The sequence below is a fragment of the Salmo trutta genome, chromosome 15 (assembly GCF_901001165.1).
Source record: "Salmo trutta chromosome 15, fSalTru1.1, whole genome shotgun sequence".
In the NCBI taxonomy this organism is placed as follows: Eukaryota; Metazoa; Chordata; class Actinopteri; order Salmoniformes; family Salmonidae; genus Salmo; species Salmo trutta.
The window spans coordinates 16,033,846-16,060,832 of NC_042971.1; the positions used below are offsets into that span (position 1 = coordinate 16,033,846).

The following is a 26,987-nucleotide window of genomic DNA, read 5'->3' on the forward strand; positions in this document are numbered from 1 at the left end:
AGCCTTCTCTGCTCGCTTCTAGGCAAGCAACACTGAACCATGCATGAGAGCACCAGCTGTACCAGATGACTGTGTGATCATGCTCTCCGTGGACGATGTGCGTAAGACCTTTTAAACAGGTCAACATTCACAAGGCCGCAGGGACAGACAGTTTACCAGGACGCGTACTCTGAGCATGTGCTGACCAACTGGCAAGTGTCTTCACTGACATTTTCAAACTCTCCCTGACCGAGTCTGTAATACCTACATGTTTCAAGCAGACCACCATAGTCCCTGTGCCCAAGGAAGCGAAGGTTACCTGCCTAAATGACTACTGCTTGTGGCACTCACGTCTGTGGACATGAAGTGCTTTAAAAGGCTGGGCATGGCTCACATCAACACCATCATCCCAGAAACCCTAGAGACACTACAATTTGCATACCGCCCCAACAGATCCACAGATGACACAATCTCCATTGCACTCTACAGTGCCTTTTCCCACCTGGACAAAAGGAACACCAACATGAGAATGCTGTTAGTTGACTACAGCTCAGCTTTCGGCACCATAGTGCCCTCACTAAGCTAAAGACCCTGGGACTAAACACCTCCCTCTGCTGGGTCCTGGACCTCCTGACGGGCTGCCTCCAGGTGGTAAGGGTAGGCAACATGCACCTGCCACGCTGATCCTCAACATGGTGGCCCCTCAGGGTTGCTTGCTTAGTCCCTTCCTGTGCTCCCTGTTCACCCATGTCTGCGTGGCTACGCACGACTCCAACACCATCATTAAGTTTGCCGATGACACAACGGTGGTAGGTCTGTTCACCAACAACGATGAGACAGCCTACAGCAAGGAGGTCAAAGACCTGGCAGTGTGGTGTCGGGACATCAAACTCTCCCTTAATGGGAGTAAGACAAATGAGCTGATCGTGGACTACAGGAAAAGGGGGGCCAAGAAAGCCCCCATTCACGTTGACGGGGCTGCAGTGGAGCAGGTTGAGTGCTTCAAGTTCCTTGGCGTCCACATCACTAACAAACTGTCATGGGCCAAACACGCCAAGACAGTTGTGAAGTTGCCACAACAACGCCTATTCCCCCTCAGGAGACTGAAAAGATTTGCCATAGATCCTCAAAGTTCTACAGCTGCACCATCGAGAGCATCCTGACTGCTTGCATCACTGTTGGTATGGCAACTGCTCGGCATCTGACCGCAAGGCACTACAGAGGGTAGTGCATACAGCCAAGTACATCACTGGGGCCAAGCTTCCTGCAATCCAGGACCTCTATATCAGGCAGTGTCAGAGGAAGCACCTACAAATTGTCAAGGACTCCAGCCACTCTAGTCATAGACTGTTCTCTCTCCTATCGCAAGGCAAGCCGTTCCGGAGCACCAAGTCTAGGTGATGCAACCTGTCATGATGCTCTTGATGGTGCAGCTGTATACCCTTTTGAGGATCTTTGGTCCCATGCCAAATCTTTTCAGCCTCCTGAATGGGAGGAATTAATTGTGTCATGTGATCAATGTTTTTTTTTGTCCATTCATATACAGTCATTTGGTTGATCCTTTTATATGTTTGCGAATCCCATTAGCTTTGCATTGTTTGGCATCGGCACACCTTTCCCACAAGACTGGTAAATAGACATGTACATGGAGACATGTAAAACATTGGGTTGTCATGGCTATGTACCTTTTGGCTTATGTTATGAAGGTGTGCTTCAAGTTGAATGAAATGTCTAGTTGAAAGTGAACTGGAAGGATTTTGCCAGCTAGGAAGTCACCTAGGGTAACCCTACTGCAGCATGTTCAGACGTATTGTAAAAGTCACTTCTCTACCTCACTTCCTGCCCTTTGACACATAGTTAAGGATTACACACATGTATTGCCCAATGCTTGTTAACATTTTATCATCTTCTTATCAGAAAATAGCAGCAGCAGCACACACTAAATGCAGCCAGCGGTGTGCTTTATGCCTCTCCTGGCTCAGAGGCTCTGCCCATACTGTGTGAGTTATGAGGTCGGTTTCAGTCCTCCTGTGTTTAGACTCCAGTTAGCCCACTGCGCCTCCTCTGGATCACCTTGTTTAGTTAGTGCTGCTGGATGGTAACGAGGAGGATGGGAGCAGCAGCAGGGAGCGTCATGTGGATCCTGTTGAGCTCCTCATGAGCACTGACCCTGTCGCTATGGGCTACATAGAGCAGAGGTTGTGACCTGGGAAGTGACTTAGCGCTCCCCCTTCCTGCTCTGTCATGTGGGGCCCGGCCCAGGTGTCTTCCCATTCTTGAGGAAGAAATCAGGTTTTCTTCAATGCTGCGATTCAATGGAGAAGGCTGGTCTGTTGATTTAAGCCTTTGAGAAGAGAGAGCAGTGTCCAACGTTAAACTTGTCTGGGCCAGCGAGGAGAAAAAAGTTATAAATGCATTAGGGTCATGCAGGGCCCAGGTTGACATGCTTTGCAGGCCTTGAAATGTAGGTACATTTGCCAGTGGCACACCGGGCCAGTGCCAAATGAAGGCTACTGGCCCAAATAAAATAAAAAATACTGTCCCGGGCCAAGATCTTTCAGAAAAGCTGATGATGCATGCATTATTTCAATAGTGGATGATTTTTATCTTTCCTTTGCGGGCTGAGTAAGGCGCCAATAGCCTATAATAACAACCTCCATACACAAATAATCAAATGTTAACTTGACGTACAGTGCCTTAAGAAAGTATTCACATCCCTTGACTTTTTCCCCCATTTAGTTGTTACAACTTGAATTTAAAATTGATTAAATTGAGATTTTTTTGTCACTGACCTACACACAATATCCCATAATGTCAGTGGAATTATGTTTTTAAAAATGTTTTAACAAATGTTATAAAAAATGATAACTAAGATGTCTTGAGTCAATAGGTATTCAACCCCTTTATCGCAGCCTAACTAAGTTCAAGAGTAAACATTTGCTTAAGTTGCATGTTGCATGAACTCACTCAGATTTTTTTATTTTTATGACTACCTCTTCTCTGTACCCCACACATACAATTACTGTGCATTCGGCCGCTGCACAGCTATTTTCAGGTCTCTCCAGAGATGTTCGATTGGGTTCAAGTCCGTCTCTGTTTGAGCCACTCAAGGACATTCAGAGACTTGTCCTGAAGCCACACCTGCATTGTCTTGGCAGTGTGCTTAGGGTCGTTGTCCTGTTGGAAGGTGAACCTTCGCTCCAGTCTGGGGTCCTGAGTGCTCTGGAGCAGGATTTCATTAAGGATCTCTCTGTACTTTGCTTCATTCATCTTTCCCTCGATCCTGACTAGTCTCCCAGCAGAAACACATTCCCACAGCATGATGCTGCCACCACCATACTTCATGATGCTGCCGTCACCCTAGGGATCGTGTCAGGTTTCTGCCAGACGTGATGCTTGGCATTCAGGCCAAAGAGTTGAATCTTGGTTTCATTAGACCAGAGAATCTTGTTTCTCATGGTCTGAGAGTCTTTAGGTGCCTTTTGGCAAACTCCAAGCGGACTGTCATGTGCCTTTTTGGTGGAGTGCCGCAGCGATGGTTGTCCTTCTGGAAGGTTATCCCATCTCCATAGAGGAAATCTAAAGCTCTGTCTGAGTGACCATCTGGTTATCCTGTTTGGGATAGGGGGCAGTATTGAGAATTTTTGAAAAAATATGTGCCCATTTTTAACTGCCTCCTACACCAACTCAGAAGCTAGAATATGCATATTATTGTTCAGGTTTGGATAGAAAACACTCTGAATTTTCTAAAACTGTTTGAATGGTGTCTGTGAGTATAACAGAACTCCTATGGCAGGCAAAAACCTGACAAGGTTTCATGCAGGAAGTACCCTGTCTGACAAGGAGTCGTGCGTCTTGCATCTGTTTATTGAAAAGTAAGGATCTTAGCTGTAACGTGACAATTCCCAGGGCTCCGATAGGCTCTCAGAACCCGGGAAATACCTGAAGGTTGACGAGGCAGCCTCAGGCTGAAACACATTATCGCCTTTGGTAAGTGGCGGATCAGAGGACCTTTGAATGAGGCGCGTGCACGATTCGCTCCTGAGGAGAAATTTAATTCGGCTGTTTAGGCTCAATACATATTCCCAGTCGGAATATTATCGCTTTTCTACGAGATAAATGGCATAAAAATTGGTTTTAAACAGCGGTTGACATGCTTCGAAGTACGGTAATGGAATATTTAGAAATTTTTTGTCACGCCAATGCGCCATGCGCGAGACCGTGATGTAGCATTCTGATAGTGTCTAGAACTCACGAACAAAACGTCGCTGTTTGGATATAACGATGGATTATTTGGGACCAAACCAACATTTGTTATTGAAGTAGAAGTCCTGGCAGTGTATTCTGACAAAGAACAAGCAAGGTAAGAACATTTTTCTTATAGGAAATGTGATTTTGGTGGAGGCTGACCTGGGTGGGTGTCTAAATAGCTAGCCCTGTGATGCCGGCTATGTACTTAGATTATTGCAAAATGTGCTTCATCCGAAAAGCTATTTTAAAATCGGACATATCGAGTGCATAGAGGAGTAATGTATCTATAATTCTTAAAATAATTGTTATGCTTTTTGTGAACGTTTATCGTGAGTAATTTAGCAAACTGTTAGTAAATTCCCCGGAAGTTTGCGGGGGTTATGCTTTTTCTGAACGTCACATGCTAATGTAAAAAGCTGTTTTTTGATATAAATATGAACTTGATTGAACAGACATGCATGTATTGTATAACACAATGTCCTAGGTGTGTCATCTGATGAAGATCATAAAAGGTTAGTGCTGCATTTAGCTGTGGTTTGGGTTTATGTGACATGATATGCTAGCTTGAAAAATGGGTGTCTGATTATTTCTGGCTGGGCACTCTGCTGACATAATCTAATGTTTTGCTTTCGTTGTAAAGCCTTTTTGAAATCGGACAGTGGGGTTAGATTAACGAGATTCTTGTCTTTAAATAGCTGTAAAATAGTCATATGTTTGAGAAATTGAAGTAATAGTATTTCTAACGATTCAAAAATCGCGCCACTGGATTTCAGTGGCTGTTACGTAGGTGGGACGAGTTCGTCCCACATGCGCCAGAGAGGTTATTGGTCACCTACCTGCCCAAGGCCCTTTCCCCCGATTGCTCAGTTTGGTCAGGCGGCCAGCTCTAGGAAGAGTCATGGTGTTTCCAATCTTCTTCCATTTAAGAATGATGGAGGCCACTGTGTTCTTGGGGACCTTCAATGCTGCAGAAAATGTTTTGGTACCTTTCCCCAGATCTGTGCCTCGATACATTCCTGTCTTATGGCTATACCTTGGTTTTTGTTCTGACATGCACTGTCAACTGTGGGAAATAGGCAGGTGTGTGCCTTTCTAAATCATGTCCAATCAATTGAATTTACCCCAAGTGGATTCCAATCAAGTTGTAGAAACATCTTAAAGATGATCAATGGAAACAGGATGCACCCGAGTCTCATAGCAAAGGGTCTGAATACTTATGTGTCTTAATACATTTGCAAAAAAACAAAACGGGTTGTTGTGTGTAGATTGAGGAACATTTATTTAATCAATATAGAATAAGGCTGTAACGTAACAACGTGAAAAAGGCAAGGGGTCTGAATATGCACTGTATATTAAAGTATACACAATCTGTTACAGGTATACTGCTGTTATTGTTCGGAGAATACAAGCTAAATAGTAATTTTGCACTCCTTGCAGATCGACAATGTAGTACAGTACATGTATGAAGTTTGATAATAAGTATATGATAAGGAACATACATTATGTATACGTTATATATTTATTGTTAGGCAATTTATTTGGTGTATATAGTATTATTTATGATTTGGTAGTGACAACCTTATGTGTTGTGCAAGAAGTTGGGCTATTATATTAGTAGCTAGCTATATTGCTGTAAAAGTATTGGTCCACATTCTAGCTAGTGTCCATCACTGATACATGCAGGAGTTGCTTTTCTTGGCTCCCTACAAAAAGATTTAGGGCCAACTGTTATATTGGTTGTCTAGAAGCCAGCTAGTGGGGATATTGGCTATGACCATAGGCATTGTAGAACAACAGAGCTACAGTGTATAACCTCAACATCTCCCTCCTGTACTGCATCCTGCATGTTGGACAGGAAGAAGCCAAAGCTCAGTCTCGCCTCAGTATGTATTTTTTTTTTTTTTTTTTTTTCTCCCCCTCACTAGACCAGGGTGTATTCATTACAGAAACCGTTTTCCATTTAAGAACCAAACAGAAGCAAATGGAGAAACTAACATGGTGAGGGACCTACCAGAATTTGTCCAATGGGAACTCTTGTTTGTGTTTTCCGTTTGGAGTAAACGGTTTTGCAACAGACGAAACGTTTTGGAACAGAATCGGCATGATGATTACACCCCTGCTTGCATCTGACACTGAATAGTTTTTTTCCCCTGATGGTTCTCCCTTGCTTTGCTGTATGTGTAGACATTTCTGCAACTTGGAAAATATGACATGGGAGATGCTTCCTCTGTAGAGGTTGGCCCCTGGATGTATTTCTGACGCCGGTTGCAATGTCAGTGATGTCACCAAACATGACACTTCTTCTCATCAGGTGAACCACTACTGATGTGGTCAGGAATGAAACAGTCTGGGACATCTGTTGAGACAAATTGGGGGAAAAAAAGTGTAACGATAAATACATATTTGTTAATGCGAAAGACATGACAAAAGAGCTATGATATTTCAACAACATTAAACGTGCAATAATGCAGAAGTCCACCATTTCCTGGTTGCTAAAATTCGAATAGTTCGCCTAATTTCAGTTTATGACAAAACAAGCAATGTATCGTGTAGAACAGGGGTTCCCAAACTTTCACTTGGGGGGCCTCCCTTCCAGCATTGGGGAACATTTGGGCACAAGTACTGTTCATGAGAGAATTCGGCAGGTTTAAAAGCTTATTTCCTTCAGTTGTATAGATTTTGTCATGGGGTGCAAAGAACATTTAGCAGTTTAAAGCAAATTTTGTTGCTATTCTATACATTTTGCCATTTCTAATGTGTATTCATGTGATATTTGAGTGACAAAATTGCAACAATATATATTACCTAAACCTAAATAAATAAACGCCACAGAGGAAATCTAGAGCTCTGTCTGATTGACCATCTGGTTATTGGTCACTTCCCTGACCAAGGCCCTTTCCCCCGATTACTCATTTTTGCCGGGCGACCAGCTCTAGGAAGAGTCATGGTGTTTCCAATCTTCTTCCATTTAAGAATGATGGAGGCCACTGGGTTCTTGGGGAACTTCAATGCTGCAGAAATGTTTTGGTACCCTTCCCCAGATCTGTGCGTTGATGATACATTCCTGTCTGCAATAAAGCCCTTTTTTGGGGGGGTAAACTCATTCTAATTGGCTGGACCTGGCCCACCTTTGGGTGGGCCTTGCTGCCAAGTGGGTGGGCCTATACCCTCCCAGGCCCACCCATGGCTGTACACTTGTCCAGTCATGTGAAATCCATAGATCAGGGCCTAATTAATTTATTTCAATTTACTGATTTCCTTATATGAACTGTGAAATCTTTGAATTTGTTGCATGTTGCGTTTTTTGTTTTTGCTCAGTATAGTTTCTTTGCCTTTGTTTAGTTAAGAAATATGAACAATTCAGACTTCAAGGGGCCTTGTGTTCTAACCTTCACCCTAGGCCAATTATCATGTTAGTAGTAACAATGTGTCAAGATCACAATTCCAGAATTCTCAGCATTTGAACTTCTATCAGTCCTGCACAGAGAATGTATTGCTTGGGACTTTGAACAAAAGACTAAGCAGCAAGCGATAGATGCACTCGAAGTACAATATGTTGTTCTGCGTGTTCCTTCCCAGTACACCAAATGCTGTTATGTTCCCCTGATAAGATGCCATTCCCCCAGGGCTACCGACATGTTTGTGCTGCCAAGGTGATAAGTGACACTGTTGTTACCATCACGGCAGCCATGTTCAGTCAACATACCATCTTATTTCCCATGCAAATGTATTCAAACCGGGGGGGGGGGGGGGTGTGGTTGAGGGCTCTTCTTTAAAATTGGGCTAATCCCTATTGTGACGTCCCTTTTTATAATATCACTGCAGTTTATTAGGGCGGCAGGTAGCCTAGCCGTTAAGAGCGTTGGGCCTGTAACTGAAAGTTCGCTGGTTTGAATCCCCGAGCCGGCAAGGCAGTTAACCACCAAACAACTGCTCCCCGGATGCCGATGACAACGATTTTTATGGCAGTCCCCCGCACCTCTCTGATTCAGAGGGGTTGGGTTAAATGCGGAAGACGCATATCAGTTGAATGCATTCAGTTGTGCAACTGACTAGGTATCTCCCGTTCCCTGTTTTTAAAGTGTCCTTTTTCTGTGTATTTAATATCCACCAGCCACACGGTTGTCTGTAAAATCTTATTTTACATGACTTATGGACTAAATGTCTTAACAGACGGGGATTTGCCTTCAAGTTAAACACCTAGCTTGGCCTCGCAGGCAACCTGAGGACTCAGACAAGTAGAAGCATGTATGCCGCAGCCTCACAGAACCTACAGTTTGCCTCTGTCACTGATCTATGTAGCTAGCTACGGTATTGTATGCCTTCAGAAAGTGTTCATACCCCTCGACTTATTCCACATTTTGTTGTTACAGCCTGAATTTGAACATTTTTATTAAATAGTTTTTTTTCTCTCTCACCAATCGACACACAATACCCCATAATGACAAAGTGAACACATGTTTTTAGAAATGTTTGCACATTTCTTTGATTGAAAATGAAATACAGACATATCGAATGTACGTAAGTATTCACACCCCCTGTGTCAATACATGTTAGAATCACCTCTGGCAGTGAGTACAGCTGTGAGTGAGTCTTTCTGAGTACTTCTCTAAGACCATTGCACACCTGGACTACAATATTTACACTTTATTCTTTACAAAATGATTCAAGCTCTGTCAAGTTGGTTGTTGGTCATTGCTAGACGGCCATTTTCTTGGCATAGATTTTCAAGCCGTTTTTTTTTTTTTTTTTTAAGTCAAAACTGTAACTAGGCCACTCAGGAACATTTTAATGTCGTCTTGGTAAGCTACTCCAGTGTATATTTGTCCTTGTGTTTCAGATAATTGTCCTGCTGAATCAGGTTTTTCTCTAGGATTTTGCCTGTGCTTAGCTCTATTCTGTTTCTTTTTATCCTAAAAGTCTCCCTAGTCCTTGCCAATGACAAGCATATCCATAACATGATGCAGCCACCACCATTCTTGAAAATGTCAGTAGTAATCAGTGATGTGTTGGATTTGCCCCAAACATAACGCTTTATATTCAGTACATAAAGTACATTTATTTGCCACGTTTTTGGCAGTTTGACTTTAGTGTCTTGTTGCAAACAGGATGCATTTTTTAGAATATTTGTATTCTGTACAGGCTTCCTTCTTTTCACTCTGTCAATTAGGTTAGTATTGTGAGGTAACTACAATGTTGTTGACCAATCCTCAGTTTTCTCCTATCACAGCCATTATACTCTGTAACTGTTTTAAGTTACACCATTGGCCTCAAGGTGAAATCCCTGAGTGGTTTCCTTCCTCGCCAGGAAGGACGCGTGTATCTTTGTAGGAACTGGGTGTATTGATACACCATCCAAAGTGTAATTAATAACATCATCATGTTCAAAGAGATATTCAATGTCTCCTTCTTTTTTTACCATCTCCCAATAAGTGCCCTTCATTGCAAAACATTGGAAAACCTCCCTGGTCTTTGTGGTTGAATCTGTGTCAGGAATTCACTGCTCGACTGAGGGACCTTACAGATAATTGTTTGTACCACACAAACAATTATCTGTAAGGTCCCTCAGTCGAGCAGTGAATATCTGACACAGATTCAACCACAAAGACCAGGGAGGTTTTCCAATGAAGGGCACTTATTGGGAGATGGTAAAAAAAAAAGGAGACATTGAATATCTCTTTGAACAGAGATGAGGTAGTCATTCAAAAATCATTTTATTGCACACAGAGTGAGTCCATACAACTTATGTGATTTGTAAAGCTAATTTTTACTGCTGAACTTATTTTGGCTTGCCATAACGAAAGGGATTGAATACTTATTGACTCAACACCTTTCAGCCATTGATTTTGTATTAATTTGTAAACATTTCTAAGAACTTAATTCCACTTTGACATTGTGGTACTGTGTCTAGGCCAGTGACGCAACGTCTGAATGTAAGCCATTTTAAATGCGTACTCTAACAGAACAAAATGTGGAAAAAGTCAAGGGGTGTGAATACTTTGTGAAGACACTGTAAGCCCAGCCACCCACCCTCAAACACTTATTTTCGGGCTGGCAGCGGACTACAGCCTCACCAAAGTGAGCTCAGCACTCTGCTCTCTCTCTCTCGAACATCTGTTTTTTTTGTAGTTGAACCACTCTTTGCTTCCCTCACAAGGTGTCTTCCAGGCTTATGGATAGAGAGAAAACAACCGCCCTTTTTTAAACTTTTTTGTTATATCTACAATTAAGAATAAAGATTAAACCCAGAGTTTTTTTTTCATAGCTTGGATTATGACTTGGAGTTCGAGCCTTTGCTCAAGTTTGACATCCTAAGTTGCTGTCATAACTTTGCTGTTCTCTTCAGCCCTTGTCAAGTCTGAAATGTCAGTCTCTGCGAATTAGTTAAGATTACATAATGGCTAAAAATGTTCCAGCGTCAGGATTTGTGTTTTCCAGCCGAGCTTTTGGCTGTCTTGTCTGGCACAGGGGCTGGTGGATAGATGACAGCTGTACTGTAGTGTGGTGGTACAGCAGCACTCTACCTTTTTTTCCCCATGATGCCCCATTACTACCCTGGGCTTTCTATAAACTTCTTGTTTTTTTCCCCCACAGGCTTTTAAGGATTTCACTAAAGACCCACTTATTTTTTACTCCATAAGGGATCAACCGCGTTGAAAGTATCGACTTTGGGGGCCAAGGAACCTGACTGCCCCCTTCTAAAAGCGCCATACTGCAGTGGTGGAAAAAGTACCCAATTGTCATACTTGAGTAAAGTGAAGATGCATTATTTGAAACTAACTCAAGTGAAAGTCACCCAGTAAAATACTACTTGAGTAAAAGTATTTGCTTTTAAATATACTTAAGTATCAAAAGTAAATGTAATTGCAAAAATATACTTAAGTATCAAAAGTAAAAGTATAAATCATTTTAAATTACTTCTATTAGGCAATCCAAACAGCAAAATAGTCTTGTTTTTAAATTTATTTTACAGATAGTCAAGGGCACACTCCAACACTCAGACATAATTTACAAATGAAGCATTTGTGTTTAGTGAGTCTGCCAGGTCACTCGGTATGGATGACCCGGGAAGTTCTCTTTTAAGTGTGTGAATTGGACCATTTTCATGTCCTGCTAAGCATTCAAAATGTAACGAGTACTTTTGGGTGTCAGGGAAAATGTAAAAAGTAGATTATTTTCTTTAGGAATGTAGTAATCCAAAAGTTGTCAATTATGTGCAGTACAGATACTACTTAAGTATTTTATACCACTGCATAAAGGCTAGGCTAAGCACCATTTGATTAGTTTGACGTTCCGTACCATGGCAAATGTAAGCGCTGTAGTCCTACCTGAAAGCCAAGCATGATTCTGACTCTTTTATAAAAAAACATAAATATTTAACTAGGCAAGTCAGTTAAGAACAAATTCTTATTTTACAATGACGGCCAAACCCGGACGACGCTGGGCCAATTGTGCGCCGCCCTATGGGACTCCCAATCATGGACCGGTTGTGATACAGCCTGGAATCAAACCAGGGTCTGTAGTGACTCCTCTAACACTGAAATGCAGTACCTTAGACCGCTGCGCCACTCGGGACTCCTTGATAAAGCGCTAACAGGAGAGAAGATTACCCGAGCACTTTGCTGCTTTATGATTTTATTTCCGCTTAAGACCGTTGGTCATATCTGACCTTACAGGCGTGCATGTCAAACCGTTAATGGAAACAAAAAAAATTCTCACAGAAGTTAAGCCTTCTTAATGTCAAGTAAGGAGATTTGTAGCGTAGTGCTTCTACATCCTCCCTGGTTTTAGAGTTTTCTATCTGAAACGCTTAAATGCCTGAATGGGTGTGTAGATCTCTTCAGTTGGCCCTACAATACAGTGAAGCGGTCACATGTTGCCACCGAGTCCACAGGCCTCTAATTCACTGCCTTAGCCTACGCTCATTTTTGCCTGGGCGTACTCCAAGCCTCAAATAATGTGTGTATTATGAAATGAGGTATAAAGAGTCTGCTGTTTTTCCCGTCATGTTTTAAGATACCGGGGTGAATTGCAGTGAATGTGTGAAGTCTTCAGATGTTATTCTTTTACAGTTGATAGAAGTTTTAGAAGTCTATGGAAATGGCTAGGAGGATGTTTATTCTGCAACCTGAATGGCTGTGCTGTGGGGTTAATTAAGTACAATGCCCTTCTCTGTAAGGTCTACATACTGTACATTTTATGTAGGCTTGAAAGACCATTTGAACTCTAGTCTACAGACAGTGTTGTGCTTCTGTAGCGAGAAAGAGCTTGCTTGTCATTATTGCACAGGGGTCACCTGAGGAGAAGGCAGCCTGTGTGCCAGAAGGTGGCAGCAACACTGTACCTGCATGTCACACTGTTCTACACATACAAACAAAAGAACATTGTTTACATTTGCTGTTCAATTGTATGATCCGACTTGCAAGATTGCTGCTGTCCTTTTGCAGCTTCTTTTGTTTTATGTTTAGCCCACTTTGATTACATTTTTTTTTCATTTTTGTCAGGCATAGGCCTATGTGAAATGAAGAACATCATTTTGTTATCATTGTACATTTGATTTAGTGTAAACTGCCACGATGAAAAATAGAATGTTTTGACAGTTCAGCTGATCGTACGTACAGTTTGTGTGATGTGCTATTTGTCCCTTCTGTAGTTAGCTGGTGATGTGTTTTAATGGATGGTTCAACGCTGTGATGATGTCACAGATGGGGTCAGGCCACTTTGTGAACCTCTAGGGAGACGATGGGTCAAAGGTCATCCTAGAGTGACCCCCCCCGACGCCAACACATTTAATGCCAAAGAAGCAGGGTGGGGGTGAATTGCATTTAAATAGCCTATAGAATTGGAATTAGTCTATTGCATGAATTTATTTAGATTAGGCTAGTTGAAACATAATTAAACCCCTCACCCTGCAAAGCAGCCTTGTCAGTACAGGAGAGCTGGACTTTGACTGTAGTGTGATTGAGTTACAGCACTCCATGGGGGAGACAGACAATTTTATTGAAAAGGTTCACGCTGGTGATTTTGACATCCTGTCTGGGGCTATTGATGATCAGTTTCAGTCTGATCAATGACTGAAGGGGAGCAGAGTAGTTTTTTTTGCCATGATGTGGGGTGGACTCTGGAAAGGAGGCCAGTTGTAGACCTAAGCCTATAGACATCAGTGTTTTAAATATAGGCGACCATTGGCCTGCCCCCCCCCCCCCCCCACCCACCCAGTGAGAGGAAGCTCCAAGCGGCGCCTGCATATTGAGTGGACCCCTACCCCTGCCCTAGGTCATGTGGGACACATTGACTGTAGGGGACAGGGGTCTGTCTGGCATGACCTGAACACACTACTGGCCTCAGTCACCTCTGGGTCCTGGCCCGGCCGGCCCCATACTGCACTCACTGGCTGTGTTCCAAATGGCACCCTGTTCCCTATATAGTGCACTACTTTTGACCAGATCCCTATGGGCCCTGTTCAAAAGTAGTTTCCTACATCGGGAATAGGGTCCAATTTGGAGCTCAACCACTGCGCTCACCCGGCCAACTCCTCTGGCCTCAGAAAGAATAGTGCTTGCCACAGCAGAAGCTGCTTTCGCTAACCCAGTTAGCTCTGAGGGAAAGTCAATACGGTTTTAGTAGCTCGACGACGTCGGTGTACAGTATGCTGCTGCCAGTCTTATCAAGAATTGTAGTTTTATTCCTATCTATAAGTGGGGCAGGCCTAGGGCTATTTCATACAGACAGTGCTGTAGGTGAATTGCACCGTAGTGTGCGTTTTCAGATCGTCATTTGGCATCTTCTCCCTATCCAATTCAGTGGTGCTTGTGTTTTAAAGCCGGTGGATGAAGAGGTCTACTTTTCAACATGAGGTAATATAGTCTATAAAAATACAGGCTTTCCTGTAAATCTCTGATCATAAGGGTTATTGGAGGAAGACCAGGAACCCCTCCTAGTAGTTTCCTTGAACAAGACCCTCATAAGGAACACAGATCTTACCAGATAATATAGGGCCAGGGGTTTTTCACTGGTCAGGTCACATGGTCAGGAAATAGGCCGAGCCCAACTTCTAAAGAATAGCCAAGTACAGCCCTGTCCAGAACAAGTGTTTTTCTATCCAGACTATGACTGAGTTGATGACAGACCTGTGTCCAGACTACTCCATGTACAGACTATCAGGAGGAGGGTGGGGCTGAGTCACACTGTAGGTCAGTAACAGGTCAAAACTGGCCCGCAACTTTATTATTTTTTACCCACCCAAAAATATGTACATACAGTACCAGTCAAATGTTTGGACACACCTAGTCATTCAAGGGTTTTTCTTTATTTTTGCTATTTTCAACATTGTAGAATAATAGTGAAGACATCAAAACGATGAAATAACACACATGGAATCATGTAGTAACCAAATAAGTGTTAAACAAATCAAAATATATTTTATGTTTGTGATTCCTCAAAGTAGCCACTCTTTTCCTTGATTACAGATTTGCATACTCTTGGCATTCTCTCAACAAGCTTCATGAGGAATGCTTTTCCAACCGTCTTGACGGAGTTCCCACACGCTGAGCAATTTTCTTCACTCTGCGGTCCAACTCATCCCATAACCATCTCAATTGTGTTGAGGTCGGGTGATTGTGGAGGCCAGGACATCTGATGCAGCACTCCATCACTCTCTTTCTTTGTCAAATAACCCTTACACAGCCTGGAGGTGTGTTTTGGGTCATTGTTTTGGGTCATAGTCCCACTAAGCGCAAACCAGATGGGATGGTGTATCGCTGCAGAATGCTGTGGTAGCCATGCTGATTAGGTGTGCCTTGAATTCTAAATAAATCACTGACCCTGTCACCAGCAAAGCACCATCACACCTCCTCCTCCATGCTTCACGGTGGGAACCACACATGCAGAGATCATCCGTTCGCCTTCTCTGCCTCTCACAAAGACAGAGGTTGGAACCAAAAATCTGAAATTTGGACTCATCAGACCAAAGGACAGATTTCCACCGGTCTAATGCCCATTGCTCGTGTTTCTTGGCCCAAGCAAGTCTCTTCTTCTTATTGGTGTCCTTTAGTAGGGGTTTCTTTGCAGCAATTCGACCATGAATGCATAATTCATGCGTTCTCCTCTGAACAGTTGATATTGAGATGTGTCTGTTACTTGAACTCTGTGAAGCATTTATTTGGGCTGCAATCTGAGGTGCAGTTAACTCTAATGAACTTATCCTCTGCTGCAGAGGTAACTCTGGGTCTTCCTGTGGCGGTCCTCATGAAAGCCAGTTTCAACATAGCGCTTGATGGTTTTTGCGACTGAAAGTTTCTTCAATCGCAAAGTTCTTGACATTTCCCGAATTGACTGACCTTCATGTCTTAAAGTAATGATGGACTATCGTTTATTTTTGCTTATTTGAGCTGTTCTTGCCATATTATGTACTTGGTATTTTACAAAATAGGGCTATCTTTTGTATACTACCCCTACCTTGTTACAACACAACTGATTGGCTCAAACGCTTAAGAAGGAAAGAAAGGCACACCTGTTCATTGAAATGCATTCCAGGTTACTTCCTAATGAAGCTGGTTGAGAGAATGCCAAGAGTGCGCAAAGCTGCCATCAAGGCAAAGGGTGGCTACTTTGAAGAATCTCAAATATAAAATATATTCTGTATAACACTTTTTTTGTTACTACATGATTCCATATGTGTTATTTCATAGTGTTGAAAATAGTAAAAATAAAGAAAAACCCTTGAATGAGTAGGTGTGTCCAAGCTTTTAGCTGGTACTGTCTTTTTGGGCGTAGTTGTGGTCAATTTGTTGTGTACAAATTATTATAATTATGTTCCGCCCACCCGACCATCTGTTCCGACTAAAGTTGGCCCGTGGCTGAATCTAGTTACCTACACCTGCTATAGGTGGACTCCTTCCACCTGTTCTTCCTGATTTTTCCTTTGTTTGAAGTAGAAGGAAGGAGTATAGAGTGACCGACAGTCAAAGGGTTTCTATCAGCAAATCCTGGCTGGCCTCTGGTTTTCAGGCCAGATGAGCTCTCACAGGAAGTGTTAGCGGAAGGAGAGGCTAATGCTGAGGAGCCCAGCCTGCCATGGGTCTGATGTGTTGTTATTCATGGTTAAACCCCACGCACACGTACAGGAGGTCTATGCTGTACACACACACACACACACACACACACACACACACACACACACACACACACACACACACACACACACACACAGTCACTTACTTCTACCCCTCCCTGTATTTATTAGTCTCCTGTGCCACATTCCAGCGTTGCCTGGTGTTTTTTTTAGTTTTTTTACCGGCTCTTGTTGGTTTTCTTCAGGATCTGTCTATTCAACACTGAGAAATAATTTTGTGTCCACGGTAGAGCTGGGCGATATGGACAAAAATCCCTATTGAGATAAATTGCCTGAATTGCTGTGATAATGATCAGTAAAACGATATGTTTATAATATTCTTTCGTGTTTTTTTTATTATCCTTTAAAGTACTACTACAACTGTAATGGTTGTAGCCATCAATTGTCCCATTTAACAATCACCTATATTAGCAAAATGCCTGCGATAAGTCATCGGTATGGTCTGTGTCCGATATTTTTCGGTTTATCGTCCCAGCTGTATTACACTGCACACACACACACACACACACACACACACACACACACACACACACACACACACACACACACACACACACACACACACACACACACATCTGACTACGATACACCATGACTCGCTCAGCAAATACCCTAGGATGTCCACAAAGACAAAATCCCAGAGGTTTAATATTATTAATGAATTTGACCCTCAGCAGTCTCAGCTAACTAGTACTTGCTGTTTTGCTGCCACACACATCGGTGTGTGTGTGTGTGTGTGTGTGTGTGTGCGCACGCGCTTGGCTGAAGTCACTGAGGGAATGTGCCACACCTGTTAATGTTAGTTGCCCGTAGGCTCAATAGCTCCTCTTGTCCTACCACACCATATGGCCGCATGGAAGTTTCCACATGCATTCTTCAGGCTTTCTGCTCTGAATGTTTGAACAGCTGTGTTTGATAGGACTCTGTTTTTAAGCGCTTTGTGTGACAGTGACTGTTTGTCGCTCCGGATTAAATTTGTCAATTTGATAGGGAACATGCCTTTACGCAATGGGCCTAAATTCCTCAAGGAAAATGGACATTTGCTCGTGCCCTTGGTCTGGTTTGCATAGTGCTGAGTTGACACAAAATTTATGTACAAAGGTTAATTTATTCCCTAGTTAAGCAGCCAGAAGTTAATCTTTTAAGAGCGTTGTGCTGCTCTGATATGGGGTGACTGTATACCAATCACCACATTTTATTGGCAGACTCGACAGCCTTGGTTTCTCAAATGATTGCCTCGCCTGGTTTACCAACTACTTCTCTGATAGAGTTCAGTGTGTCAAATCGGAGGGCCTTTTGCCCGGACCTTTGGCAGTCTCTATGGGGGTGCCACAGGGTTCAATTCTCGGGCCGACTCTCTTCTCTGTATACATCAATGATGTCGCTCTTGCTGCTGGTGATTCTCTGATCCACCTCTATGCAGACGACACCATTCTGTATACTTCTGGCCCCTCTTTGGACACTGTGTTACCTACCCTCCAGACGAGCTTCAATGCCATACAACTCTCCTTCCGTGGCCTCCAACTGCTCTTAAACGCAAGTAAAACAAAATGCGTGCTTTTCAATCGATCACTGCCCACACCTGCTCGCCCGTCCAGCATCACTACTCTGGACGGCTCTGACTTAGAATACGTGGACAACTACAAATACTTAGGTGTCTGGTTAGACTGTAAACTCTCCTTCCAGACTCACATTAAGCATCTCCAATCCAAAATAAAATCTATCCTATTTCGCAACAAAGCATCCTTCACTCATGCTGCCAAACATACCCCTCGTAAAACTGACCATCCTATCGATCCTTGACTTCGGTGATGTCATCAATAAAATAGCCTCCAATTCCCTATTCAACAAACTGGATGCAGTCTATCACAGTGCCATCCGTGTTGTCACCAAAGCCCCATATACTACCCACCATTGCGACCTGTATGCTCTTGTTGGTTGGCCCTCGCTTCATACTCCTCGCCAGACCGATTGGCTACAGGTCATCTACAAGTCTCTGCTAGGTAAAGCCCCGCCTTATCTTAGCTCACTGGTCACCATAGCAGCACCCACTCGTAACACGCGCTCCAGCAGGTGTATCTCACTGGTCACCCCCAAAGCCAATTCCTGCTTTGGTTGCCTTTCCTTCCAGTTCTCTGCTGCCAATGACTGGAACGAACTGCAAAAATCTCTGAAGCTGGAGACTCATATCTCCCTCACTAGCTTTAAGCACCAGCTGTCAGAGCAGCTCACAGATCACTGCATCTGTACATAGCCCATTTGTAAACAGCCCATCTATCTACCTACCTCATCCCCATATTGTATGTATTTATTTATCTTGCTCTTTTGCACCCCAGTATCTCTACTTGCACATTCATCTTCTGCACATCTACCATTCCAGTGTTTAATTGCTATGTTGTAATTACTTCGCCACCATGGCCTATTTATTGCCTTAACTTACCTCATTTGCACTCACTGTATATATATACTTTTTGTTTTCTTTTGTTCTACTGTATTATTGACTGTATGTTTTGTTTATTCCATTTGTAACTCTGGGTTGTTGTATGTCTTGAATTGCTATGCTTTATCTTGCCCAGGTCGCAGTTGCAAACGAGAACTTGTTCTCAACTAGCCTACCTGGTTAAATAAAGGTGAAATAAAAAAAAAGTGTGTTCTGTGTGTCTTGTGGAAAAACGGTTGATTGACAGTCATTTGGTAGTCCGTACAAATCCTCCAGCGTTTTGAGACTCTTTGGTCAATCCTGACCGAGAGCCTGCGTGCCCAAACATTTTTGCGCCGTCGTTCAGTATGCACCTGAGAGTATTAGGCCTATAGTGTACGTGTGACTTACGTTTTTACGTCTCCAGTTCCTGCTTTAGAGTAAGAGACCTTTTTTTCAATCCAACCACAGCTGACCCCGAGCTGCATTTTTCCAAGTCTTTCAATTGTCAATCAACCTGTGTTGCCTTGCCTCTGGGTGAGGTGAGATGTCTGTTTTGAACCTTTTTTTTCATTTATTTGTTTTATCGTCTCCTCCAGGACCTGCACACCGTTTACTGTCACCTCTACCACATGGATGTCCTGTCCCACCTCAGGGAGCACCAGCTCAGGTCAGATTTACCTCTCCGTCCAACCATTACACCAAAACACCCACCCTGCTAAAGCTGCCTACACCACATCTTAGAGTAGAAGCGCTGATTTAGGATCAGTTTGGCCTTTTTTTAAAAACATCATGAATGAGATTGGGCTTTTCTACATGGTCTGGGCGGGGGACCTGATTCTAGATCAGCACTCCTACTCTGATGAGAGGCATTATGAATACAGGCCCAGGTGTGGAAGCTGCAACTAGTGTTCTGTGACTCATCTACATGACCCTTCCAGTCCAATCTCCTGTTCATACATAGGACAGAGTTGACTGGCGCACGCTGGGGCCGGCGTGCAGGCCAGGCCACGCAGCCATACACCTCTGAGACATTAACCACAACCATTCCACGTAATCAACACTCGGATATGAGAGCTGTCAGTCTGGGTGTGGTCATGTATGAACTGATCGTCTATAAGTTGGTAGTGTCTGAACTAGTGATGGGAGAAAAAAATAGATGCAGTTACATATCGGGATATTCTTTTTGACGATATATTGTAATGTTTTGACAATATCGCAATATTATTTTTCCGCTAGTCGGCTGTACCTGCGCCAGAACTCCAGCGTTTTTTTTTCCTTCATAGCTTGTTCTCCATCTTCTTTTTAAACAGGGAGCCAATTTTGTTTTCAGCACTTTTATTTCTCTCACTGATTCAAACTAGTTTTTTATCATGGCTCTCTCGTCCCTCTTTAGCAGATATGGTGAGTAATGTGTTTGGAACATCGAATTGCAATAAAATCGCAGTATTAAATCGCAATACATATCGTATCGGCACCAAAGTATTGTGATAATATTGTATTGTGAGGTCCCAGGCATTTCCCAGCCCTATTCCGCATACAAGAGACCAGTGGCTGTTGCTTAAATTCAACTGAGTTTTTAAACAAAACTGACTTTATGAACATTTAATAACAGGCGCCAGCAGGTTCTTTAGATCGGTAGGGCTGAAAAAGTTGGTAGTGTCAGTTGAAATGGTACTACAGTATTCTAAAATGTTGGTGTCATAAGTATCATGACAGTTTGGCACCGTGATATTACCGTGGTGCTGGTATACCGGGCAACACTACTCATAAGATATGTATTGCGATTTCTTACGATTCAAAATGTATTGTGATACTGTGATTTTTATTGCGATTCGATCTTTCAAACATATTGCTCACCGTATGTCTGCTGCAGAGGGACGAGAGTTTTGGTCAGTCATAGAAATAAATGTGCTGAAGACAATTTGGCTCCTTATTTAAAAAGATGGAGAACAATCTATACAGAGTTTTGGCTCAAGTACATCCAACTAGTGCCAAAATAATATTGTGATATTGTCAAAACGATACAATATTTTGTTAAAAATAATATCCCGATATGTAACTGTGTAATTTGTTTCCCCCATCACTAATCTGAACTGATGATGCGTAAATGTGTAATGTATGAAACTGATCATGTAGGAAACGTATGTATGGACTGATAACTCAAACACTACTAGTTCATACGTTAAGTGTTTTTTCAGGTCGCTAATGTCCGAACAGTAGAGGAAAAAATATATTTATTTTTTGGGGGGTGGGGTCAGGATGGAAAAACTATTTCGGTGTAAATTGAAACGACTAAAACCAGATATAAAGTATGTAGAAATGTTAACGGGCCTACATCTTTTTCAGCAATATAATCTTTGAGAATCAACAATCAACAAAATAAAAGCTAAACAGCCAAGGAGAATTGAAAATTCCAAAACCAATGAATTTAGCAGCATTGATTTTGTTATTATGTATGAGCAAAAGAACACAGCATTAACCATGGCAACATGCGTAGAATTGCAGGAAATTAGCTTTCAAACTACAAAATTTTACACTGCAAAAATGTCTCTCGGCTCCATGGAGAAATTCAGAATTGCAGGAAATTGGCTTAAAATTGCAAAACGTTAACTACACCTTAAATGGCGGCCTCTAAAATGCTATCTAAAATTCAGCCGCGCTGACAGGCCGATCCACGAACATTGCCGTGTTCAACACCTATGCCCCTTTTCTGATCCAGAAAAAACCTGTTGTGTGTGTAAACGTATAATCTATGAACTGATAATGTATACGTGTATAATTTATAAAACTGGTAATGTATGAAACTGATAATGTATGAACTGATAGTCATAATAAAGATGTTGTTTTGTTGTTGTGCAGGTCCATGTGTACCTCAGCCAGGTATGAGAGACACGAAGCTAACCACGTCCTGTTCTAGTAAGTACACACACACACACACACACACACACACACACACACACACACACACACACAGGAAAACCTAAACATCTCCTTTGCTTCTCTTGAAGAACATTGTTTTCCTTTTCTGTTTGTCTGCAGCGTCAAATACATTTATTGGTTGCGTACACAGTTTTGATGATGGTTGTGTCCACCCACTCTGCCATAGTGGGTGAAAACACACTTTGGTGATGAAATTCCACTTATGTTATAAAATAGATTTTTTTTTTTTACCAAGGCAAATAAGATTCTTCATGTTCTGAATCATTCAGAGGGGTCTTACTTTAACATAACCTTTTAACATTATATCCAAAAAGTCTGGGCATGTGCACAGCTGTGGGTGCAGGTTTCTCGTAACAACTTTTTAGGATTTTACATTTTGTGGTTGTTGTCTTCAAAGTTGTTTCTGCAGGTCGCAAAAAGTGAAATTCGCACGACACATGCTAAATTAAATGTAAAAGGCTTTGAAAATATAAAACGTGGTATATGTTCAGTGGTCCGTTGACATTTCAGAGTTACACTTGTTTTTGTGAAAGTCTAAGAAAAATAACAGGAATTTCATATTAATACGAAAAGCGTATACTAAAATATGAAAATACTACGTCTCAATTTATTTCCATCTTTCCTCTATTGTTTTATGTCCTGCGGATTTCTTTTTTTTATAAAATGTTTTATTTACACCTTTTTCTCCCCAATTTTGTGGTGTCCAGTTGGTAGTTACAGTCTTGTATCATCGCTACAACTCCCGTGCGGACTCGGGAGAGGCGAAGGTCGAGAGCCGTGCGTCCTCCCAAAACACAACCTAGCCAAGCTGCACTGATTCTTTACACAATGCCCACTTAACCCGGAAGCCAGCCACACCAATGTGTCGGAAGAAAACACCGTACACCTGGCGACCGTGATAGCATGCACTGTGCCCAGAGTCGCTTGTGCACGATGGGACAAGGACATCCCTGCCGGCCAAACCCTCCCCTAACCCGGACGACGCTGGGCCATTTGTGTGCTGCCCAGTGGGTCTCCCGGTCTCGGCCGGCTGCGACAGAGCCTGGACTCTAATCCAGAATCTCTAGTGGCACAACTAGCACTGCGATGTAGTGCCTTAGACCACTGCGCCACTCGGGGAAATACGGAAATATCTAATTTATTTAACTATTCAGACCCTTTGCTATGAGACTCAAAATTGAGCACATGTGCATCCTGTTTTCGTTGATCATCCTTGAGATGTTTCTACAATTTGATTGTAGTCCAACTGTGGTAAATTGAATTGATTGGACATAATTTGGAAAGCCACAAACCTGTCTAAGGTCCCACAGTTGACAGTGCATGTCAGAACAAAAACCAAGCCATGATGTTGAAGGAATTGTCCGTAGAGCTCCGAGACAGGATTGTGTTGAGGCACAGATCTGGGGAAGGGTACCAAAACATTTCTGCAGCATTGAAGGTCCCAAGAACAGTGGCATCCATTGTTCCTAAATGGAAGAAGTAGTCGCGTGTAGCTCAGTTGGTAGAGCATGGTGTTTGCAACGCCAGGGTTGTGGGTTCGATTCCCAAGGGGGACCAGTATGGAGAAGAAATGTATGAAATGTATGCATGCACCACTGTAAGTCGCTCTGGATAAGAGTGTCTGCTAAATGACTCAAATGTAAATGTAAATGAAGAAGTTTGGAACCACCAAGACTCTTCCTAGAGCTGGCCGCCCGGCCAAACTCAGCAATTGGGGGAGAAGGGCCTTGGACAGGGGGGTGACCTAGGACCAGATGGTCACTCTGACAGAGCTCTACATTTTCTCTGTGGAGATGGTTGTCCTTCTGGAAGGTTCTCCCATCTCTGCAGCACTCCACCAATCAGGCCTTAGTGGCAGAGTGGCCAGACGGAAGCCGCTCCTCAGTAAAAGGCACATGACAGCCCACTTGGAGTTTGCCAAAAGGCACCTAAAAACAAGATTCTCTGGTCTGATGAAACCAAGATTGAACTCTTTGGCCTGAATGCCAAGCGTCACGTCTAGAGGAAACCGGGCACCATCCCTACGGTGAAGCATTGTGGTGGCAGCATCATGCTTTGGGGTTGTTTTTTAGCGACAGGGACTGGGAGACTAGTCAAGATAGAGGGAAAGATGAACGGAGCAAAGTACAGAGAGGTCCTTGATGAAACCTGCTCCAGAGCTCTCAGGACCTCAGACTGGGTCGACGGTTCACCTTCCAACAAGACAACGACCCTAAGCACACAGCCAAGACAACGCAAGAGTGGCTTCGGGACAAGTTTCTGAATGTCCTTCAGTGGCCCAGCCAGAGCCTGGACTTGAACCCGATCTAACATCTCTGGAGAGACCTGAAAATGGCTGTGCAGCAACGCTCCCCATCCAACCTGACAGAGCTTGAGAGGATCTGCAGAGATTAATGGCAGGATCTCCCCAAATACAAGTGTGCCAAGCTTGTAGCATCATACCCAAGAAGACTTGATGCTGTATTCGAGGCCAAGGTACTGAGTAAAGGGTCTGAATACTTATGTAAATGTGATATTTACACTACCGGTCAAAAGGTTTAGAACACCTAATCATTCAAGGTTTTTTATTTAATTTATTTGTTCACAATTTTCTACATTGTAGAATAATGGTGAAGACAAACTATGAAATAACACACATGGAATGCTTTTCCAACAGTCTTGAAGGAGTTCCCACAAATGCTGAACACTTGTTGGCTGCTTTTCCTTCACTCTGCGGTCCGACTCATCCCAAACCATCTCAATTTGGTTGAGGTCGGGGGATTGTGGAGGCCAGGTCATTTGATGCAGCACTCCATCACTCTCCTTCCTGGTAAAATAGGCCTTACACAGCCTGGATGTGTGTTGGGTCATTGTCCTGTTGAAAAACAAATGATAGTGCTGGTTAAGTGTTAAGTGTGCCTTGAATTCTAAATAAATCTCTGACAGTGTTACCAGCAAAGCACCCCCACACCATAACACCACCACATCCATGCTTTACGGTGGGAAATACACATGCGGAAATCATCCGTTCACCCATATTGCATGTCACAAAGACACAGCGGAAGCAAAAAAAAATCAAATTTGGACTCATCAGACCAAAGGACAGATTTTGCCCGATCTAATGTCCATCGCTTGTGTTTCCTGGCCCCAACAAGTCTCTTCTTCATCTTGGTGTCCTTTAGTAGTGGTTTCTTTGCAGCAATTGGACTATGAATGCCTGATTCTCCTCTGAACAGTTGATGTTGAGATGTGTCTGTTACTTGAACTTAAGGGGTTTGAATACGTTGTGTAGACACTGTATATTTGTTTTATTTGATGACTTTATTATTTAATTATAAGTCATCGTCTCTCTATAGAGCTGCTGCTTCTGCTTTCTGCCAAAATCACAGTTTTAGTAGTTCTTAAAAGTAAATAAGGCATACTTTTATGACTGCTGAATACCGTCTAGCAATCATATATTTTCAGGTAGAGATACCACTCAAAGCAACTGCTCTCTATTCCTCTCGATCACTCATCTTCTATCTCTTCTCTCCGTGTCTGCCGCACACAGATTGGACAAGTAGGCGTGCAATGGATTATGGTCATTGGAGTTAATTACCATGTTTTCTGTGACGGCTGTTAAACAGTCTGATGGCCTGGAGATGGAAGCTGTTTTTCAGTCTTGCGGTCTCGACTTTGATGCACCTGTACCGTCTCTGTCTTCTAGATGGTAGCAGAGTGAACAGACCGTGACTCGGGTGGCTAATGAGCACGGTTTCCTTGTCATGTTACCGTTGTTTTGTCTGTTTACCATTTTTACATTTTAGTTATTTAGCGGACACTGTTATCCAGAGCGACTTAGTTAGTGCATTCATCTTAGGATGGCTAGGTGGGACAACCACATATCACACTCATAGCAAGTACATTTTTCCTCAAAGTAGCTATCAGCAAAGTCAGCACATGTAAGGGTGGAAAAAATAAAGTGCGAATCCTCATGAAAGGCTGCATGGGGGGGGGTGCTGTGGGATTATTTAGATACTCTATGAAGAGGTAGGGTTTCAGATGTTTTCGGAACGGGTCTCTGCTGTCCTAGCTTCAGGGGGAAGCTAGTTTCACCTTTGGGGTGCCAGGACAGGGAAGAGCTTAGACTGAGCGGGAGCTGACCTCCCGTAGGGGTGTGAAGGCTAAGAGACCAGAGGTGGCAGAACGGAGTGCTCGGATTGGGGTGCAGGGTTTTAGCATAGCCTGGCGGTAGGGAGGGGCAGTTCTTCTTGCTGCTCCGTAGGCAAGCACCACGGTCTTGTAGTGGATGCTAGCTTCGACTCTAAAGCCAGCGGAGTGTGCGAAGGAGCGGGGTGACATGGGAGAACTTGGGAAGGTTGAACCCCAGGTGGACTGCAGCGTTCTGTATAAGTTGCAGGTGTTTTGATGGCACAAGGAGCCCAGCCAAAAGTGAGTTGCAATAGTCCAGATGGGAGATGACCTGTGCTGCTTCCTGTGTGAGATAGGGTCGTACTCTACGTCTGTAGTATAGCGTGAACCTGATGAAGCGAGTCACTGCTTTGATGTACAGTTTATTCAGAGAACGTTCTGAAGTCCATAATACAAAGACATTCATTTTATGCTCACTCCCTACTTACACACATACCTCCACACAAACAGTAGATGTCCTACATACATACACACACACACGAACAGTAGGTGAGTTGTATCCCTCCCCGGAGTTCTCACCACTGTTAATCACTATCCAATGCTGTCTGTTCCATTCCCCCGAGATCAGAGGAACCTTGAGAGTTACTCCCTTTCTTCTCATAAGTTTCTCAAAGTTCTCGCTAGGTCGGGTCAAACGCAGTCTAATTGTTCTCGCTATTTTCTTAGGCACACTCATACACACACATTTCTCTTCCTCCCGGGCCTCTACTAAACTATATGGGACTTACGTTTAGTACTTTAATCATTCATTATACATGCCAACTAAACTACTAATTACTAATTAGTTACGTTTCAGGGTAGAATTATTTAATCATTACATTTAAACATATAAATCCCTTATCAGATGGAGAGGTCGTGGAGCTGGCCGGCCTTCCCCAAGAGGAAGAGCAACTCCGTCTTGTTGAGCTTAAGGTGGTGGACCGACATCCAAGCTGAGATATCTGCCAGGCGTGTCGCCACCTGGGTGGGGGGGGGGGAAAGCAGTTGAGCGTCATCCGCATAGCAATGATAGGATAGACCAGATGAGGAAATGAGTCGAGTGATTTGATTTACTAACAGAGACGTGGGGGGCACCAGTAGTGTGAGTACGTG

The 26,987-nt window shown here is 43.1% G+C and overlaps 1 protein-coding gene across 5 annotated transcripts in view; it reads left to right on the forward strand.

Annotated features, from left to right (window-relative positions):
• Window positions 1-26,987, forward strand: part of LOC115148552 (rap guanine nucleotide exchange factor 6) — a 131,708-nt gene that overhangs the window by 7,934 nt on the left and 96,787 nt on the right. For all 5 annotated transcript variants that reach the window (XM_029690531.1, XM_029690533.1, XM_029690529.1 and 2 more), the window contains exons 2-3: window positions 19,382-19,452; window positions 21,645-21,701. In XM_029690531.1, the coding sequence (XP_029546391.1) occupies window positions 19,382-19,452; window positions 21,645-21,701 (128 nt within the window). The remainder of the gene's footprint in view (window positions 1-19,381; window positions 19,453-21,644; window positions 21,702-26,987) is intronic.